The sequence below is a fragment of the Lissotriton helveticus genome, chromosome 3_1, assembly GCF_964261635.1.
Source record: "Lissotriton helveticus chromosome 3_1, aLisHel1.1, whole genome shotgun sequence".
NCBI lineage: Eukaryota > Metazoa > Chordata > Amphibia > Caudata > Salamandridae > Lissotriton > Lissotriton helveticus.
Window position 1 is genome coordinate 425,381,096 of NC_136061.1, and position 13,796 is coordinate 425,394,891.

The 13,796-nt window shown below is 46.2% G+C and overlaps 1 protein-coding gene across 1 annotated transcript in view; it reads left to right on the top strand.

The window, feature by feature from the left end:
* The window catches only part of CD28 (CD28 molecule), a 170,144-nt gene that overhangs the window by 82,449 nt on the left and 73,899 nt on the right, over nt 1-13,796 (top strand). Inside the window, exon 2 of the mRNA XM_078683628.1 lies at nt 4,150-4,512. Within this exon, the coding sequence (XP_078539754.1) occupies nt 4,150-4,512 (363 nt within the window). The remainder of the gene's footprint in view (nt 1-4,149; nt 4,513-13,796) is intronic.

Sequence of the window (13,796 nt, forward strand, 5' to 3'; positions counted from 1 at the left end):
GCCAGTCAGCTCCTTACCAATGTAAAGATGCTAGTACGCGTAAGTGTTTAATTCGCCTCTTTGTTTTCAAGCATCTTAGAAAGTAGACTAAGCGGGAAGAAGGCTCACAGCTACTGCCTTTTTCCGTTCAAGCAAATACATTCCCCACCCATGGACAGAAATTCAGCGCAGCTCAACACCCGCTCCGTCCACAGACACGCCGTGGAGCTCTGGAACCTGCTCGACACTACATCACCAGACGTCGCCTTCCTCACGGAAACCTGGATGAACGCCTCCTCAGCACCCGACATCGCCATCGCCATCCCAGATGGATACAAGAACTCCCGGAGGGACCGCGGCAACCAGACCGGAGGAGGCATCGCCATCATCCACAGGAATACCATCCGCATCACGACCAACACCGTCGACACCCTCACAACCGCCGAACACCTGCACTTCCAGATCCATACCGACCCCAAGACCACCCTCAGAGGCACCCTCATCTACAGACCCCCGGGACCACGCACACAATTCAGCGAAGACATCGCCGACTTCATCAGCCCGCACGCCCTCCCCTCCGCTGATTACATCCTCCTCGGGGACCTCAACTTCCACCTGGAGAACAACAACGACCGCAACACCACCACCCTGCTGGACAACCTCGCCAACCTCGGCCTCAAGCAGCTGGTGACCACCCCCACCCACCGCGCCGGACACACACTCGACCCCGTTTTCTCCTCCAGCAAGGACATCGCCTTCAGCCACACCACCGGACTACACTGGACGGACCACAGCTGCGTCCACTTCAGCTTCAGAAAGAACACGATCCACCACCACCAGCTACAGGTCGCACGCAGAAGCTGGAACAAGATTACTGCCGACCAGCTCGCCGCATCCCTGAGCCGGGACCCCCCCGCCAGCTCAGCGAACCCCAGCCAGGCCGCCAACAACCTCACGAAGTGGATCAGCAACTGCGCAGACGACCTCGCCCCACTGAGGACCCCGCCCAGCAGACCCGGCAGCAAGAAAGAACCATGGTTCACCGACGAACTCAAGAGCTTCAAGAAGAACTGCCGAGCCCTCGAGAGAGCCTGGTGCAGAAACCCAACACCAGACAACATGATCACCCTCAAGCTCGCCACTCGAAAACACCACCAACTGATCCACGCCACCAAGAAAACCACATTCAAGGAACGACTGGACAACAACGCCCACAACAGCGAGGAACTCCTCAACATCGTCAAGGAGCTCTCCAACCCCAGCGCCGAAAACAACAACATCACCCCATCGCAAGACCTCTGCAACTCCCTCGCCTCCTACTTCCACAACAAGATCGCAGACATACACAACAGCTTCAGCACACAGCCGACGCACCCCACGACCGGACCTGCGCCGTCCACAACCACCCTCCGAGCCTGGACCCAGATCACCACCGAAGAAACCCTACGCACGATGAACTCCATCCACTCCGGATCTCCAATCGACCCCTGCCCTCACCACGTCTTCAACAAGGCCGACGCTGTCATCGCGCCCCACCTGCGGGACATCATCAACACCTCCTTCGACACCGCCACCTTCCCGGAGAGTTGGAAGCACGCCGAACTCAGCGCTCTACTGAAGAAACCTTCCGCGGACCCCGCCGAACTCAAAAACTACCGACCCATCTCGCTCCTCCCGTTTCCGGCCAAAGTCATCGAGAAGACCGTCAACAAGCAGCTAGCCGCCTTCCTCGAGACGAACGGATCCCTCGACCTCTCGCAGTCTGGCTTCCGGGCCAACCACAGCACCGAGACCGCCCTCATTGCAGCCACCTACGACATCCGAGCCCTGCTCGACAACGGAGAAACAGCGGCCCTCATCCTCCTGGACCTCTCCGCGGCATTCGACACTGTCTGCCACCGCACCCTAGTGCAGCGACTCAGCAACGTCGGAATCCAAGAGAAGGCACTAGAATGGATCATCTCCTTCCACGCCGGAAGGACACAGAGAGTCCGCCTCCCCCCGTTCAGATCAGAAGCCACCAAAGTCATCTGCGGAGTCCCTCAAGGCTCCTCACTCAGCCCCACCCTCTTCAATGTCTACATGAGCCCCCTTGCGGCCATCGCACGCCAACACAACCTCAACATCATCTCCTACGCCGACGACACCCAGCTGATCCTCTCCCTCATCAACGACCCCGCCACCGCCAGAGCCAACCTACACGAAGGGATGCAAGACGTAGCCGAGTGGATGAGGAACAGCCGCCTGAAACTGAACTCAGACAAGACGGAAGTCCTCATCCTGGGATCCTCGCCCTCCGCCTGGGACGACTCCTGGTGGCCCCCTGCCCTGGGCAGCGCACCCAAACCGACAGACCACGCACGCAACCTGGGCTTCATCCTGGACTCCTCCCTCTCCATGACCAGACAAGTCAACGCCGTCTCCTCGTCGTGCTTCAACATCCTGCGCATGCTACGTAAGATCTTCCGGTGGATCCCCACCGAGACCAGGAAGACGGTCACCCAGGCCCTCGTCACCAGCCGATTGGACTACGGCAACTCCCTCTACGCCGGAACCACCGCCAAACTCCAGAAGAGACTCCAGCGGATCCAGAACGCCTCAGCAAGACTCATCCTGGACATCCCCCGACACAGCCACATCTCCGGACACCTGAGAGACCTGCACTGGCTCCCGGTAAACAAGAGAATCACGTTCCGACTCCTCACCCATGCACACAAAGCCCTACACAACCAAGGCCCAAGATACCTCAACAACCGCCTCAACTTCTACACTCCCACACGCCAGCTTCGATCGACCAACCACGCCCTCGCCACCGTCCCCCGCATCCGAAGAGCCACCACAGGAGGAAGGTCCTTCTCCTACCTGGCCGCCAAGACGTGGAACTCCCTCCCGACCCACCTCTGCCTGACCCAAGACCACCTCGCCTTCAGGAAGCAGCTCAAGACCTGGCTGTTCGAGCAGTAGCAGACCCCCCCCTCCCCAAGCGCCTTGAGACCCTCCGGGTGAGTAGCGCGCTATATAAATGCTGTGATTGATTGATTGATTCTGCCCACCAAAGAATGTACAGATCTCACCAATACCCAACAGATATTCAAGAAGAAATGTAGGAGATGCTTTCACCTAAAATGTGAATTTAATACATCCAAACAACAAAAACAATGTCCATCACAAAAAGGGTGAATATTTTAATTCTTAGACCATTAATATAATGATGAAAACCTTAATAAGTGATCCAAGGGTTTAATATCACTATCTCAAAGATGACTCATACACTTGTTAGGGGAAAGACCTTATCCAAGCTCTTACTACTTCAAATATCAGAAGAAGGTGAAATTTTATTTGTCTATATAATTTTACCGGACATCTTAGAATTTTTGATTGTTCAGTATTTGACACTTTTAAATAATATACATAATAACTGAAAATGTGTTTTTGAATTACTTTTTTACCTAATTAGGTGTACATTACACCAGAACATTTAGGAGTAATCCACACCTGAAACAGGACTAAGACACAACTAGAAAATACTTCATAGGTTTGATTCGCGAAGAATATTTTTGTGTAAGAGGTGTCACATACTCCTGACTTACTCCCGACTTTGCAGGAGTAAGACATACCTTCTCAAGGTCATTAGAAGTGAGGGCTAGAGGGCTTCTTTTTCTCCAGGCCGATGGTTTGTCAAGACCTCATACTCAATCTACACAATTTTTTTTTTATAGTTTATACAGTAAGTTTACCTGTTTTGTAATGAGGGAGTTTATGGCACTTGATGGTGGCAGATGATGTGGCTGCCGGGTCTTGTCTTTCCCTGGAGGACGTTTTTTGTGAAACTTAGAAATAGGGCTTATTCTTATGCGAGTCACGACAGAAGTTATTGACCTAGGCCCTGCAAAAACATCTGACTTGCGGCACCTTCTTGTGGAGCAAAACTTTCTGAATTAGGCCTGGTGAATTGTGCTATTTCTTGGGGCATTTGTAAATACCGTAATGGTCAGATTGCAGTGCAGTATACACCAAGAGTCAACGGTCATCCTCGTCTTTCACATCTGTTTAATACCAGAATTAAGAATTATTGGTGAACTTCATCTTTTGAGCAGTGTATCTAGTGATGATGTATTAATGATATTTCATGCCCTACAATTAAATAATAACGTCTTTTCTCTTTTCCAGAACCATGTAGCTCAGCTAAGCAACCTTCTCTCCTGGTTGTTGAGAAGAACGCAACACTCACATGTCAGTACAAATGGATCAATAGGGAAAGCCGGAAGGTGACAGACATCCGGGTGTCACTACGCAAGAGGACCTGGGAGATTGTGTGCTCTGGATATTTTTCGAACCGGTCCTATGCACCATTTAACCAGCCACCACCATTGGGCCTCAAGTGCTTGAGTATTCCGAGTGAAACCAATGTGACCTTTCAACTTTCGGATCTCAAGGTGGACCACACCGATATTTATTTTTGTTTCACTGAGGTCATGTCACCACCTCCATACTCCAGCAGCATTGATAATGGAACAATCATTCATGTGAAAGGTAAATCTAAAAATCACAAGTCTATTTACAGGTAAAATGTACGTTCTATTGTGAGCTGTATGACTTCCACCAATATCAAAAGTTGGACTGGTCTATTGGGCAATCAGTGAGTGCCGATGGATTAGTCTGAGATGTCAGTGTGTGGGCTGTTTGTGGTATGTTTTATAGTCTCCTGGACCACTTTTTACTGTTGAAGTCCCCGATATTAATCCAAACATTCCCTCCAGTAAACTTAAATCCATGCAGTATTCTATTTCTTGCAAAACACTTACACAGCATGTCTTTACAAGTCCAAACTCGGGGATGTTTTAAGGCATGAGCAAAGCAGGCAATTGCCGAGGACATACAGCGAACGTTCTCTCTATGTCACATCTTTCTATGTCTTCATCTCAAACTTTTACGTAGTAGTCAATATCGGTGGTCATCATGGGGCTTGAAAGAATAGAAAATGGGAACTAAAATGCAAAGCTGTTTTGCACATTGTGCTCGAAAGTATATCTTGCCCTGAGCGTACAAAATCCTAAAGATGTTAGATGTCAAAACTGCTCCAATTTGCACAGTGTTTAGCTATCTAATTCACTATTGGGACCATTCTTATTTTGGTACCTAGGCATGTTTTCTAGATCAGTCCAACTCTGCCAATATTCCAATCAAAGTTCAGTCAACACCTACTGGCTCCAGGCCAGGCTATGTCAGCTATAAGGTCAGTTCTTGAGAAAAGCACTACTAGGCGAATATGTCTCATTACAACACGATCCATCACATCGCATGCCTTTATACCGCGGTCTTTACAACGACCTCGTTGTTACAATGCAGTACCATTACAAAGCAAGTCTCTACAACGACTTGCTCTAGATAGCGCACTGTATATAGGAAAAGTATAATTTACTATTCCAACTCCAGTGTGTGCATTAGTAGGGAAGGTTTTGGAATAGTATATTTTACTATTCCTTAGTTTAGTTTGTAACAACTTGCTTTTTAATGGTACTGCTTTGTAACAAAGCGGTCGTTGTAACGACCACGTTGTAAAGGTAACAGGATGTGATCATCGCGTTGTAAAGGTTGTTTCCCCTACTAGGCAGGCACCAATTGTTTCGTCAATAAGGGTGGTATGAGATAGCACCTAAAATTAGCAAATGTTGAACTATTGCCATGGTAGTAAAGCAAAATATGTATTTTCGACTAGTGAAGTAAAAATGCTTGCACTGCCTCTTTTATCTCAGGGTCAGTCTTAGGTTTACCTACAAAATCCTGAGGCTACTCTGAATGTTTCACCACCATTTGGAATGATTGACCAGTGTACAAATGACATTTACACTGACCAACAGGTGCAAATATGACATCTTTGCATCAGTCAACTGAAATGTATTTTTTTCATTTTATTACCAGTAGGTCCATAGCATGCAGCAACACACAAAGGCTTGTACATATAAAAAGAGAAGTAGCAAACAAAGGCGGTTATTTGTGTATAAAAAGAAAATAAACAAAGTAACACAGACTTGAGCCAGGAACCACACCCCAAAAAAGTGTAACGCATAGAGGAAATGACCGAATTAAAAACTATAGGTTATTCAAACAATGACATTGAAGAACTAGTTAGGTGCCCCTCAGTACTGATAACGAATGCAGTGACCACTAACATACAAAAACAAACTGTAGCCGATAAATTACTGAGGTTAAAGACGAAGCACATTTGAACAGTACTACATGAAGAGGTTCATTTGGAATACTTGAGAGCTGATACCCTCCTTCAGAGTCTAAAAGTTCGATGTATCACGGTAATTTTCCCAGATTACCTGGAATAGATAGAAAACTACAGTGGAATTGTCACAAAACACTCCAGTGATTGGATGTTCTTTTCGATAAAAATGGCTGAACGTCTTGCCAAAAAGGAACTGGAAGCCATATAGGAACTGGAAGAACAGAGTTGAACTAGTACCGCAATCAATGACTCTAAAGCCCTACTGGCGAAGGTTAGCACTGAGGGCTACAATTTGAAAACACTTGAAAAAAACATTGCAAGTTCCAGCTTGGAGAAAGTTTATCAGTACCTCCAAAAAGACTTCTACAAAAAATAGAAACAGTCAGGCATTACATCAATACTAAGGCCAAAGGTAAAGACATTTCATCAACTTCCCTGAGAGCTCATCATATTTAGACTTACATACTCCAAGTTACATCCAACCCCTCAAGAAGGGATTTTTAGGATGAGGCAGAAGGAGAGGGTGAGGAAAAAAGATGGCAGACCCAAGGAAATGGTGAAATCAAGAGGTGCAGAAGAATTTACCGATGGGGAATGAGAATTAACTCTCATGTATAATATATCCAGTAGATTCTTGGAGGAACAGGAAAAGAACGTACATGAAAAGGGATTATCATTCGTCCCAGTCCAATTCTCTGACTTCACACAGGTTAGAATGGAGTAAATACAATTCTTTCAAAAGACCAGACTTCGTGAATTTTTTGAAATTGCGGTCACACCTCAGGAAATAAGCTACATGGACCTAAGGAAACCTTTGAAATTCTGACCACCACGTAATAAGATGCAAGCAGAGATTGTTGTCTTTGAATGAACTGTTCTCAAAGAGTCCACAAAGTACACTAAATGCAATCTAATAAAGTCAGAGGCCCTACACAACTGAAAACGGCTGATAAAGATTATAATAAAACCAGCAGACAAAGGAGACGTTGTGGCACAGGATCGAAGGGCGCATAAAGCAGAGATAATCAAACAACTGGGCAATACAGACCATTACCAGGAAATGGGTCATGATCCGACAAAGGAACTAGAAGCAGAGATTAAAAACATTATTGATAATGCCTCTAAAGGAGGATGGCTCTCAATGAATTAAGCTAAATATCTGGTAAATAGCAACCCGAGGACACCAGTACTACATACAGTACCAGAAATAACAAAAACCCTAACAAACCCCCCCTTGAAGATCAATCATATCAGGTGAAAATTCGACCTTGGAACCCATTGCTAAGTATATTGACATCTTGCTGAAATCATTTATAAAAGACGTAACATTCTATATCAAGGACACAACAAATATCATTGTTAAGATTGAATAGGTGGAATATAATGAAGAATGGGATACCCTCATAACTGTTGATGTGGAAAGCTTAAATACGAACATACCACCAAACACTGCACTCAGGTCATTGGAGTGGTTCCTGGAAAGTAGGATGTGCCTCACCCTGTCCGTACAGAATTCATATTACATCTGATAAAAATAAATCTAAAATATCCTTTTTTTACAGTGAGTCAAGAACAGTACATCCAAGTAAAGGGAACAGCAATGGGATGCCCTCTGCAGCGGAGCTGCGGTGCTGTTTATGGCACAATATGAGGAGAAATTAGTTTATACTGACAACTCATACACAGAAAATATTTTGCTTTAGAAAAGATATATAGATGAAGTCTTGCTAATTTAGAAGGGCACAACAGAGGGACTAAAGAGTTTTCATGACTGGAATAGTTCACATACTCCTGACATCAAATACTCAATCATCTCGAGCAAACATTAGGGAGAGGAGTTGGCCTAACGGCTAGGGCGCTCGACCTCGGTGATGTGTAAAGCGCTCTGATACCTGATTCGGTTCGGGTCTAGTTCGCGCTATATAAAACTCTGCAAAAAAAAACATGAAATACATTTCAAGGAACCAATCCATAAAGCATCAGGAACCATGGTATTTAACAAAACAACTGAGAGGAAGTCATTCCTCCACTACTCAAGCTTCCATCAATGCAATCTTAAATATAATTTACCATACAACTAATTTCTCAGGATTTGAAGAAAATGCTATAAGAAAGATTATTTTATGAATGCAAATAAACCCCTCAGAAAACTGCAGGTTAGAAACCCCCCCTAAAAACGTCTGTACAGACCAAGGTCAAGATTCTAACAAAGGAGAAAAATAAATCAATAAATGACGGATTGGGATGTGTAACAATGTACAACTTCCATAAAATCGTATTCAAGAAAATCATTCAAAAAAACTGCCATTTGATAAAGAATCAATGTCCCACAATAGCAAACCATCTTTTTGCACTCAAAAGTAACAAAAATATCAGGGACATGGTAGTTCACTCCAATACAGAAAAAAGAAGGAATAACTACATTATGTCATGTACAATGCTTATCCTATCCCCTATTACCAGACATCGCAAATGTAGTAACAAGGATCATCACTCAGCCCTACACTCTTCAACATCTGCATAGCCCCCCTCACCGCCATTGTCAGACAGAATGGACTCAGCATTGCATTCTAGGCCGACGACACCCAGCTCATCCTCTCACTCACAAAAAATCCAGAAAACACCAGACTCAGCTTCCAGGAAGGAATGAAGAACGTGGCAGCCTGGATGAAAGACAGCTGCTTGAAGCTCAACTCAGATAAGACCAAGATCCTCATCCTCTGACCCTGCACCTCCGCAGGGGACAACACCTGGTGGCCCTCCACCCTTAGTAATCCACCCACACCTACAGACCACTCATGAAACCTCGGTATCATTCTCGACTACTCCCTCTCCATTAAACGACAGATCAACGCTGTTGCCTCCACCAGCTTCAACTGCCTGCACATCCTCCGTAAGACCTTCAAATGGATACCCCCTGACTGCAGAAAGACCATCACCCACGCACTCATAACCAGAAGACTGGATTACGGCAATGCCCTATATGTCGGAACCAACAGAATCATTTTACACAAACTCCAAACTCCAAACCATCTAACGCCGCAGCCAGACTCATCCTCGGGACATGACCCAGCACCTACGAGACCTCCACTGGATACCCGTCGAGAAGAGGATCACCTTCAAACTCCTCACCCATGCCTACAAATCCTTCAACAACTCCGGACCCAAATACCTTAACAAGAGATTATCCTTTCACATACCAAAAAGGAACCTCCGCTCCCCCAACCTTGCCCTGGCAGAGGTCCCCCGCATCTGCAGAAGCAAAGCAGGTGGGAGAGCCTTCTCCTACATCGTGGCCAAGACCTGGAACGAGCTCCCTGTGAACATCAGACTCTCCCCAAACCTGCACATATTCATGAAGGACCTCAAGACCTGGCTCTTCAACTGATCCGGTGGTGCTCCCCCCCCCACCCCAGCGCCTTGAGACCCTCATGGGTGAGTAGCGCGCTTTATTAATCCCTGATTGATTGATTGTGTAGCTAGTGTGCCAACTGACCATAGAGGGCCCATAAATGGTGCATAATCAATGTAAAATTTAAAATCCTGTAATTTAAAAACTGCAACACAAAACGCTAGTCTAACTTTACTACTCATAAATGCCCTTTGTGTATAGCGAAAGTCGTAAAGTTGGACTTTAGTCTCAGTTTACCTTTGTGAATTGGGCCATGGTTTATATCATTAAATGCCCATGTAATAAGGCTTATATTGGAAAGACAACAGAAGAGATTAAGGGCCACATGCATCATTCAAAATATCGGTCGCAAAGCAGTTGCGACCAGTATTTTTGCATTTGGGATGCATCATATCAAATGTAAAAAAACACTATTTAACTAATCGCTAAATTTGTGATTACTTAAATTGCAATTGCATTCAGGGAATCACAAATTGCGATTCCCTGGGGCGTGGCTTGGACGCCGGAGAAATGGCGGTGTAACTCTTTTCCCCTCCATGCGGCCGTAATTCAATGAGGGGGCGTGGCTTGGACGCCGGAGAAATGGCGGTGTAACTCTTTTCCCCTCCATGCGGCCGTAATTCAATGAGCTGAAAAGGCTGCAACCCGACCCCGATTTTGACCGAGAGCGAGTGCCTGCCTGTCGGAGCATTGACACCAGCGATGGAGAAAGTTTGAGGCAATTTAGTCAAAGTAAACGGGCATAAATTACCGTTCTGCCTGTCCGGAGGAACCTGTGCTGCACTGCGGAGCCCGCTTCCGGGAAACGTCCACGCAATCTCCCGGAGCTCCGGCCGAGCCGCTATGCACTGACAGGAATGCCCACACGATCGGAACCACGAATGAGGACTGGCGATCTGTGTCATCTGGGCTGTGAGTAGACAGACCTCGCAGATGAGGCACCGGTAAATGTACATTTGCGCGAATGCAATTAGGCGCGAAGAATAACACTCGAAAATGGCGGCTCCCCCGCACGTTTGAAACTGCGCCTGACCCATTCTGAGCTCTAACGCCATGGTCACTGTACCCATGCACACTGCTGTGCATAACGCTGTATCCAATTGCGCAGTTGCAAACACTCATTGAGGCTGGGCTGTGTTGAACATTTGAACTGGCAGTGGCAGAACTGCATTGAATGGACTAGAATTGAGACGACTGGGGTATTTTTGAGGCATTACTGGGGCAACTAAGAGGCTCTACTAAGTCATCAACACTAGGGCATTATGACTCTGTGACCCGTAACGCCTCTGTGTAGATAAGCTCTGTAATGCTATGACTAGTGCGAACTGATCCTTTATAGCAGCCATTTGCACTCGATATTTACAAGGAGTAAACACACACACATGTACAAGATGGCGGCTAATGTAATTGAGTGCACATGGGGAGATCTGATACAGTTGTGCTGGTGATAGGTGCACGTTCCTCATTAGCGAGTCGTTACTCACTATTCACAAGCCTCAAGAACAAACAGGAGAAGATATAAGGTGCTGCTCTACGCTGTCATAAAACGACTCACCCTTGGTGCTGTAAGGCTGGTAAGACTGGTGTGCACCGGATCATTACCAGGACAGATATAGATCAACAACTGCGTCATAGGTGAGCTCAGTGGCGTACAGTGATTGCAGACGACTAAACGAAGCCAAATTGCAATAAACAAATTGACAATGGGAGACAAAGACAATGGTAAAAACTCGAAGCGCCTGAAATCTGACCCACCGACGCCAGTCAAAGGAAATAAGGTAATGGCAGAAGCTATGGAAACAATACTGAGCAGACTGGAGGAGGTCAGGGATTTAGCCAAATCCACCAAAGAGGATGTTGCTGCAATCCGCCAGGACATCAAAGTCATTAATACGAGACTGACGGAGTCTGAGAGCAGGATAAGTAAATTGGAAGACTTTGAAAACAAGACATGTGGAGCCATCAAGAATCTCTCCCTGTGTTCGGATCATCTTGTGAGGAAAGTTGCGGAATTGGAAGATAGAAACAGAAGGGGGAACCTGAGAATTTTTGGTATGCCAGAAAAATCAGAGGAGTCCCATGGCTCTTGCATACCCTTCCTTGAGCAGTGGTTCACGCAAGCCACAAATCTAACCTTCGCTCAGCCACTGGAGTTCGATAGAGCCCATAGAGTACCCGGACGGATCACCAAAGAGCAGAAGGGACCGAGAGCGATTGTATGCAAACCACTAAGATACCAACACACAGAGCAGATACTCACCTTCGTCCGTAAACATAACCATGTGCTATGGAAAGGCCACAAGATCTTCATCTCACAGGACTTTAGTAAGGAGACTATGGACATCAGGAAAGCGTTCCTTGCATTAAGACCACAGCTGAAGACACTTGGTTACATGTATGGCTTTATAGGTCCGACGAAGTTTAAAGTAACAATACAAGGCGTGACCCATGTGTTCTCTGACCCGCGAAAACTGCGACAACACCTCTCCAGCCATGGAGATGGCAACATGGAGGTCTCCCCTTCAACTCAACAGGGAGCCTCATCATCCGGCCTAGGATGAGTTCCTTTTGTCTAACGGTGCTGTTAATCTACTGCTCCTAACTCCGCACATTGCACCTATTCTGGCCGAAACTGAGTAAGATTGTTCTTGACCGAATGTGGTCCATGGTTACTTGCCACGAATAGTTTTGTTCATTGGTAGTTTGAAATATGCCCAGTCGACGATATATTATGTTCTGCTCTACTCTACGAGTTTCTTGTGCACTCTTGTGCACCTTCTTGTTTAGGATGCCACAATAACGCTCCTATACCTTAAATAATGTTTTACGCTATATATAGCCTTAATAAGTGAGGCTTTAACTGTTATTCTGGTGTGCTTCGTTCCCGCATACACAATTAAGGTGATGACTTTCTACTGATTTCAATGTTAAGGCTTGCCGTTCTCGATGCCTTTATACCTGTTTCATTATCTCAGTTATCTGGGGTTGCAGCCCCAAGGACTAATAGTTATGAATAGGCTGTATGGAGGCGGTCTCGAGGTCGTCATTCCCGAGTCGCCATGTTTCTTTTCTACTATTGGGGAGGGAGGGGTGGGCTGTGGGAGAGGGAGGAGGGTGGAGGGAGGTTGGTAGGGGGAAGGGGTGGGATTGATTTCACTTTTTGTATTTTGTTCTGTTTTGTTGTTTTCTCTGCTTTGCATCACATCTTGCATCCTACTTTGCATCCACCGCATCACACTGCATACCGAAGTTTGCATTCTATCGTTCCGATTCCTGCATATTGTGCATATATTTCTAGCCCTGCAGTCAATGCAAGCTATGCTTCTGCCGATATTGACAAATACCTAATGCTCTTTTTAGGGTCTAGGTCCTATGCCTATAGATGTGTTATGAGACAACATCAGACCTCCTATAATTGATGACTTCTGTTATAGATACTCCAATAGGGACAACCACTATTGCCAACCTGAAAATACTATCATTAAATGTGTAAGGCCTTAACCAACCAGTTAAACGTCAGAAGATACTTGATTATTTACGTAGGCAACGTGGAGACATAGCCCTGTTGCAGGAGACAAAATTGGACACGAAGCATTTTCACACACTACGCAATAAACACTACACTGAGGTAATAGGCTCTGAAGCAATCTCGAAGAAAAATGGGGTAGTGATGCTCATAGCTAAATCTGCAAACGTGGAGGTGATCTCCTCTACAACAGACACGAAGGGCAGGTGGGTTTCGGCGAAACTACTCAAAGATGACACTGAATTCTTCATCACGACAATTTATGCCCCTAATGCACATGACCCGTCCTTCTGGCTGGGCCTCACGAAACACATCAACTCCATTCCAGACACGGCAGTTCATATCCTGGCAGGCGACTTCAATCTTCCGTTTGATCCGATAATAGATAGAGACTCCAAATGTGTCTTTCGCCCAGGTAAGGCCCACAAGGCGTTCATGACACTATGCGGTAGGTTTCATATGATTGACACATGGCGCTTATTACATCCTGATGGTAGAGACTACTCCTTTTATTCCCCACCTCATGACTCGTTCTCGAGAATTGACTACATACTCATATCTAAAAACGCGGTGGCCAGAGTTGAGGACTCGGACATTGCTCCCAGATTAGTCTCTGATCATTCCTGCATTTCCCTCACACTATC